The 7,953-nt window shown below is 37.5% G+C and overlaps 1 protein-coding gene across 2 annotated transcripts in view; it reads right to left on the bottom strand.

Annotated features, from left to right (window-relative positions):
• The window catches only part of SPAST (spastin), a 62,439-nt gene that overhangs the window by 7,188 nt on the left and 47,298 nt on the right, over positions 1-7,953 (bottom strand). For both annotated transcript variants that reach the window (XM_003787512.3, XM_023511890.1), the window contains exons 14-16: positions 7,130-7,209; positions 5,422-5,492; positions 3,490-3,530 (exon numbers count right to left, since the gene is read on the bottom strand). In XM_003787512.3, coding sequence (XP_003787560.1) covers positions 3,490-3,530; positions 5,422-5,492; positions 7,130-7,209 — 192 coding nt within the window. The remainder of the gene's footprint in view (positions 1-3,489; positions 3,531-5,421; positions 5,493-7,129; positions 7,210-7,953) is intronic.

Below are 7,953 nucleotides of genomic sequence, written 5' to 3'. Positions count from 1 at the left end.
CCCAGGGGGATAGCTTGAGGCTGGGTCTCAAAAAAAAAAAAAAAAAAAGAAGTTATCAATTCTATGCCTTGGGACAGGTAAATTCAAGATGTGCCTGGAATAACCTTTAAATAGACTGGGAATTTACAGATTGTTTATTGCTGAAATTTGTATGTCAGTGTTAGTTTTAGATTATCACTACCCCTTGACTATTTCCTTATTTCTCTATGATCTTTCCAAAGGACAACCACAGAGGTCTAAAACATTAAACCATGGACCTTTCCTCAACTTTAATCTAGGGGACAGAGTACATGAGATATAAAGTTTAATCACTCTGGCTCCAAGGCAGAGTGTGTGAAGAAGAAATAATTCATGCACAGTGCTTACTTTTTGAGTAGAAAAATATTAAGTTTATGCCATGAATATAAGAACATTTAAAAATAATCTTATAGGATTCTGTCAGTAAATTATACTTAAACTATTAAAAACTTACAAGACAATTTAGGAACATAAACTACATAGTACTTATATATTTAGAAACAGAAAAATGTAAAATTAAAATTCTAAATCACATAAAAGGCACTTGGAGCTAATACTTGAAACATGAATTTTATTTATTTATTTATTTTTGAGACAGGGTCTCACTCTGGTGCTCTCACTAGAGCACCATAATATCATAGCTCACAGCAACTTCAAGTTCTGGGGCTCCAGTAAACCTGTTGCCTCAGTTTTTCTTTTTAGTAGAAATAGGATCTTGCTATTGCTTAGGCTGGTCTCCAACTCCTAAGCTCAAGCAATTTGCCTCACTTGGTCTCCCAGAATGCTAGAATAAACATGAATTTTAAAGGTAATGGTAGCTAAGCACCAAAATGGTTATATGTAATAGAATTTTCTATTATATATAAATTTTCCTAAGTTTCATTCATGTAAAATACATCCTCAGTAAACTAGACTGTTAAAATGGGAGGGAGGTTACACGAAGCCTGGAGGCTTTCTGAGTAATATAGTGGGTTAACCACAATGTGTAAGATGGCTGATCAGACAATCTCAAGTTTATTTAAAAATTTAGAGCAGGGTGGCACCTGTGGCTCACTGAGTAAGGGTGCCGGCCCCATATACTGAGAGTGGCAGGTTTGAACCGCTGCAATAAAAAAATAGTCAGGCATTGTGGCAGGCACCTGTAGTCCCAGCTACTCGGGAGGCTGAGGCTAGAGGTTGCTCTAAGCTGTGATGCCACAGCACTTTACCAAGGGCAACAAAGTGAGACTGTCTCTAAACAAACAACAAAAAAAGTTTAGAGCAGTGGTTCTCAACCTTCCTAATGCCACGGCCCTTTAATACAGATCCCATTGAGAAGTGCTGGTTTAGAGAATAAAAGGCTGCCTAGCCAACTGTGGTGGTTCATGGCTATAATCTCAGCACTATGGGAGGCCAAAGCAGGAGGATCACTTGAGGCCAAGAGTTTGAGACCAGTGTGAGCAACACAACAAGACCCTGTCTCTAAATAGTAACAATAATAATAAAATCAAAATTAAAAAGAAAAAGAAAAGACTACTAAAATGTACTTAACACTTATTCTCTATGTTAACAGTTCACTGTCTCAATAGGTGTTGACAGTTGTACAATAAAGTCTCTGACAGATGAGATACAGATATATAGCTGTCCCTTGGTATCTCTATGGGATTGGTTTCAGGATTCTCATTGATGTTAACATCCACAGATGCTGAAAGTGCCATATATAAAATGGTATAGTATTTGCATATAACCTACGCATATTCTCCCATATACTTGGAATCATGTGTAGATTATTTATCATGTCTAATATAAATTCTATGTAAATAGAGTTATTATACTATCTTTTATAGGGAATAACAACGAGGAAAAATATCTGTAAATGTTCAGTATAGACCCTTTTTTCTTTCCCGAGTATTTTCAATTCACAGTTGGTTGAATTCAAAAATGCAAAACTCAAAAACAGGGAGGGTTGAATGTAATTCAAGTGTGATTCCAAAAGCTGTTCGCACAGTTACAACCATTCTGTATATTCAATTTTATATTCTGTATGAAAATTTTTTTTAAAGAAATATTTCAGGGGTGGCGCCTATGGCTCAAAGGAGTAGGGTGCTGGCCCCATATGCTGGAGGTGGCGGGTTCAAACCCACCCCCAGCCAAAAAAAAAAAAAAAACACTGCAAAAAGAAAGAAATATTTCAGGCTCGGCACCTATAGCTCAACTGGCTAAGGCGCCAGCCACATACACCTAAGGTGGCGGGTTCGAATCCCCAGCCCGGACCTGCCAAACAACAATGACAGCTGCAACCAAAAAATAGCCGGGCGTTGTGGCGGGCGCCTGTGGTCCCAGCTACTTGGGAGGCGGAGGCAGGAGACTCGCTTGAGCCCAGGAGTTGGAGGTTGCTGTGAGCTGTAATGCCACGGCACTCTGCCCAGGGGGACAGCTTGAGGCTCTCTCTAAAAAAAAAAAAAAAAAAAAAAAAAAGAAAGAAATATTTCAAGCTGGGCACAGTGGCTCGCGCCTCTAATCCTAGCACGCTGAGAGGCCAAGGTGGGTGGACTGCCTGAACTCACAGGTTCAAGACCAGCCTGAGCCAGAGCAAGATCTTGTCTCTAAGAATAGCTGGGCATTGTGGTGGGGGCCTGTTGTCCCAAGTACTTGGGAGGTTGAGACAATAGATTTGCTTAAGCCCAAGAGTTTGAGGTTGTCGTGAGCTATGATGCCACCACACTCTACCAAGGGTGACAAAGTAAGAATCTGTCTCAAAAAAGTGAAAAAAAGTTAAGAAAATATAATAAATCACATTACATTAGTAGTTGTATAGCTTTTATTTAGAAAAGAGACTGAAAAACTAAAAAAAAAAAAAAACATAAAAGGGTTAAATTCTAACGATAAATTATTTTCATAAAGTATAAAATCTGGCTGGGGGTGGTGGCTCATGCTTGTAATCCTAGCACTCTGGGAGGCCACAGCAGAAGAACTGCTAAAGATCAGGAGTCAAAGATCATCCTAGGAAAGAGTAAGACCCTGTCTCTACAAAAAATAGAAAAAATTAGCTGGGTGTGGTGGTGACAGCTCCTCGGGAGGCTGAGGCAGGAAGACTGCTTGAGCCCTGGAGTCTGAGGTGGCAATGAGCTATGATGATGCCGCTGCATTCTAGCCAGGGTGATAGAGCAAGTCTGTGTGGCAAAAAAAAATCCTCACATAATTTGATAGAAAATTTGTTACTATCATTATGTATTTTTTGTCCATAACCAAGGAAAAATATAAGAAACTAATTTCACAAGCTTCTATATTTTGAAAAGAAGCAAAGTTAATTTTTTCTAGTTTCTGATCAAGTAAACTAGAAAAATCTATACAAGATACAGGGTGTCCATAAAATTCGTGTACAATTTATTATGATAAACCATGTTATAGTGCACACAAACTTTATGTCCACCCTGTATAAGTCTTACAGTATAGAGGATCAAAGCAAAAGGTAATTATAAAATAGTTTACCTCACTGGCAGACATGTTTTTCACTTGTTCTGGTTTCAGTTCTGTAAAATATAAGTTTAAATTGCTGAGGGGCAAGATGATGTATAATGATCTAAAAGTATCTTGTTTAATATAAATCATTACATTAAAAGAAAGATACATAATATTGAGAGCACATCTAATTTATAAATGCTTAGAATACACAGGTCAGTACAAAAGTCTTGAGAGACTGTGTTATGGTCCATTATTTCACTTTCAAGAAATACTGCTGACAGCATCCTTTTGATTCATTTGTGCAAATTACTGGTGTTGCTATGAAGGCTTCATTTGTTTCCATCCTCACAGATTTTTGTGTATCTCAAAACTTTGGCAATGAACCATATAATATTCCGTCTTATGAGGAACTGAGAAGAATTCAATTTCTTGCATATTGCCCAAGAATAATAGTATACAACTTGAAACTGAAAGTGAACTTTAAAAAATGCAAAAATTTTTGTCTGCTTAACTGCTAAAATATTCTAAAATATATAAATGCGGCCGGGCGTGATGGCTCATGCCTGTGATTCTAGCACAGGCAGGTGGATTGCCTGAGCTCACAGTTTGGAGATCAGCCTAAGCCAGAGCAAGCTTTTGTTTCTAAAAATAGCCAGGCATTGTGATGGGCACCTGTAGTCCCAGCTACTTGGGAGGCTGAAGCAAAAGAATTGTTTGAGCCCAAGAGTTTGAGGTTGTTGTGAGCTATGACGCCACGGCTCTCTATTCTGGGTGACAAAGTGAGACTCAGACTCTATCTCAAAAAAAAAAAAGTAAAAATTAAAAAATATAAACGATTAATGCATTTATCTACTGTTTCTGCATCCACTATCTAGACAAGATTTCACGTTTCTTGGAGCAAGAAAGTCTGTTTACCCAAAGTATCAAAATATATATATTCTTTTTTAATATATATGTTCTGAAGATTATATTTATTATTTTGCAAAGTAGTAGTTCTCAATCAATATCCTGTTTCATTATGGGTGATGTGTTGCCAGATTTTTAGAAATAAGACAAAAATTTTTGTATATTGTAGGCTTTTAACACAAATTATAGCAGAAACTATGATAACAGCTCTCATATAAATGCATGTACTTGAGTTAGAGATAAAGGGTGGAACTATAAGCAGTGCTTTGGAAGTTGTGTGTTTGCTGTTCTATTCTATCATCACAGCCAATAATAATCCAAGAACACACCCGAGGGCATCATTCACTCATTGCCTATGCTGATGTAGAAAAATAGCTGACAACATCTAATCTAACAGTGGTACCACAGTGAATTTATCCTAATCTAAAAAGGATCAGTTGTGGTATTTTAGAATCAACAAACTGAAGTGAATCAAAACATACCAATAAATATCATGCTGTAATTCCTTGAACACATAAGTAAAAATTTCTCTTTATAAAAGTTCCTTTAGACACATTAGTTTCAAATAATACCAGAATACTGAAAAGAGCCAAGAAACAGATAAGAAAATTTCCTCATATTATTCTTTAATGATTACTTTAAAAAGTTTTCTTTTCATTTGACTTTTCTGCTGCTTACCCACTATAAGGAAGTGAAAGCTATTGTCTAGAACAGGGGTCATGGTGCACTGACTAATGGATTGTTTCTGTATGACCTGTAAGCTAAGAGTGGTTTTAGATCTTAGATGGTTGTTTAAAAAAAAAAGTAATGATGATGACTATGCAACAGAGACCATATGTGGTATACAAAGCCTGAAATATTTACTATTTTGTCCTTTACAAAAAAATTTGTTCTCCTCTACTCTAGAAATAACTTTATACCATGTTTTCCACTAATACAGCTTTATTGTTTTCACACTGATCATAAAAAAAGATCTCTCAGAATGGACTTTTTAAATTTCAAAAGTAGTGTAGTAATTAGTACTAAATGTTTCAAGCACTTGTACACACCCACCTCGGATAGGACCCAGTGCTGCATCTTTTGCCAAAGCTGTTAGATCACTTCCTGAGTATCCATCAGTCATTCTGAAAAGGGGAAGGAAGAAACAGCAAATTATTTTCATCTCTGTTGATTTAAAATGTCCACAAAGTAAGAGTAAAAACTAGTTTGCTTTTGTCAGAAAGCAAACAGTTACGTGGTTTGACACTAAGGGTACAAAAAGGCTCATCTGCTGAAAACTAACAAAAAACAGTAGATGGCTGGCTCCTTATATTGCCTCAAATTTTAATCATTAGAGCCATTCTTTTAGATTAAGGCATACTATCTCCAGAGGCTCCAACTGTAAACATGTCACCTGGAAAGGTAACATCTACAAGCCACTGGTGGCCAAGTGACACATAAACACAATTACTTCCATGTAAGTTAGTTTTTATTTTGGCAAAAAGCACTCTTATGATGGAATAAGGGCCATTCAAAAGATTTATCTTTAAATGTGGGACAGACAAGATGAAGGAAGGGTCTGAAGTACAAGACACTGGCAAAAAGAGGCACACCTGAACAGGATGCCACAGTGGAGAGTCCTGGGCAGCCAAGAGATTACCAAAGGGAACTAGGAACTAGGGAAGGAAGGCAAAGGGAAAGAGGAGAGGAAAACACGGAAAAAACATTTACTTATCATGTACTATGTTAAACAACTACACAGATCAAACATTATTAGAATTCTTTTTTTTGCAGTTTTTTTTTTTTTTTGGCTGGGGCTGGGTTTCACCCCGTCACCTCCAGCATATGGGGCTGGCGCCCTACTCCTTGAGCCACAGGTGCTGCCAACATTATTAGAATTCTTTATTGAAATGACAATGAAGGACTTCCATACTTCCAATTATCTCATCTGGAAACTCAGGGTTCTTCCTAAGGTTACTTGCTATTCACAAACTTGTTGATTTTCTTTTTTTTTAAGAGACAGAGTCTCACTTTATCACCCTCGGTACAGTGCTGTGGTGTCACAGCTCACAGCAACCTCTAACTACTGGGCTTAGGCGATTTCTTGTCTCCCAAGCAGCTAGGACTACAGGTGCCTGCCACAACACCCAACTATTTTTTGTTGTTGTTGCAGTTTTTGGCCAGGGCCGGGTTTGAACCCGCCACCCTCGGTATATGGGGCCAGCGCCCTACTCACTGAGCCACAGGTGCTGCCCCACCTGACTATTTTTTGTTGCAGTTTGGCTGAGGCTGGGTTCGAACCCACCACCCTTGGTACACGGAGCCGCCCAACTTGTTGAATATTTTAAATTACTTCATCATATTTTCAGGGACTAAAATTCACAACTGCATCACCCATATTCAGTTTCTGCTTAAGTACACTATGAACAAAAAAGTTTAAGATGTAGAAGTAAAAAAAAATTCTATGTAAAAACATCTGTATTAATGTGGGCAGACATGAGATGTTTTAAAATATCAAATTACTACACTGAGAAGTGTTAATAAAGTTGTAAAAATTAGATATTAGATATTTAAGTCATGTCTTGTAACGTCATAAATATTGAAATTTAGAAAACATATAGGAATAAGAGGTAAGAAAAAAGATAAAGGAATCAGAGGATAAGATGAGAAGTTTTTGATAAATTTCTCATTTTACATTTAAGTATACTTTAAATAACACAGAAAAATAATTATTTACCCTTCCCCCCAAAAGCTGCAAGATAAATCAAATCAAATCTCTCACCTAGCAAGTTGTGCTAGTTCTTTTTGGGTCAATGGGCTTCCTTGTTTACATAATAGATTTTTAAGTAAAAGTAGTCTTGTCTGAAAAAAATAAAAAATTAAAGAATTATCAGTGTAGTCTAATTTGACATCAGAATTAATAAATTCTTAATATATTAAGAATTAAGTTAATATCCAGGAATCAAGATCAAATTCTGAATATTACTTTGAAGGGTCAGGCATGTCTGTTAAATGGAGTTAAAATTACCTATTTATTGAGAGTTCCTGAGAGAATTAAAGAAGATAATAGAAATAAATCACTAAGGAAATAGCTCCTATTATTATTTTCTTTTTTTGGACACAGAGTCTCAAGCTGTTGCCCTGGGTAGAGTGCTATGCCATCATAGCTCACAGCAACCTCCAACTCCTGGGCTCAAGCCATCCTCTTGCCTCAGTTTTTTTATTTTTAGTAGAGACAGGTTGTGTGTGAGGCACTGCACCTGGCCTGCTCCTATTATTATTAAGGATGATAAGGGTTGAGGTGGCTCACACCATAATCCTAGCACTCTGGGGGCCCAAGGTGCGTGGATGGCTTGAGCTCATGAGTTTAAGACCAGCCTGAGCAAAAGCAAGCAAGCCCCCATCTCTACTAAAAATAGAAAAACTGGTGGGTGCCTGTAGCTCAGCGGGTAGGGTGCCAGCCACATACACTGGGGCTGGCAGGTTCAAACCTGGGCCAGGCCTGCTAAACAATAATGACAACTGGAACAAAAAAATAGCTGGGCATTGTGGCAGGCACCTGTAGTCCCAGCTACTCTGGAGGCTGAGGCAAGAGAACTGCTTAAG

The sequence above is a fragment of the Otolemur garnettii genome, unplaced genomic scaffold, assembly GCF_000181295.1.
Source record: "Otolemur garnettii isolate 467f Iridium unplaced genomic scaffold, OtoGar3 scaffold00022, whole genome shotgun sequence".
NCBI classification, from domain to species: domain Eukaryota; kingdom Metazoa; phylum Chordata; class Mammalia; order Primates; family Galagidae; genus Otolemur; species Otolemur garnettii.
The sequence above is the reverse complement of the archived record's forward strand: the minus strand, read 5'-3'. Positions and strand labels throughout refer to the sequence as shown.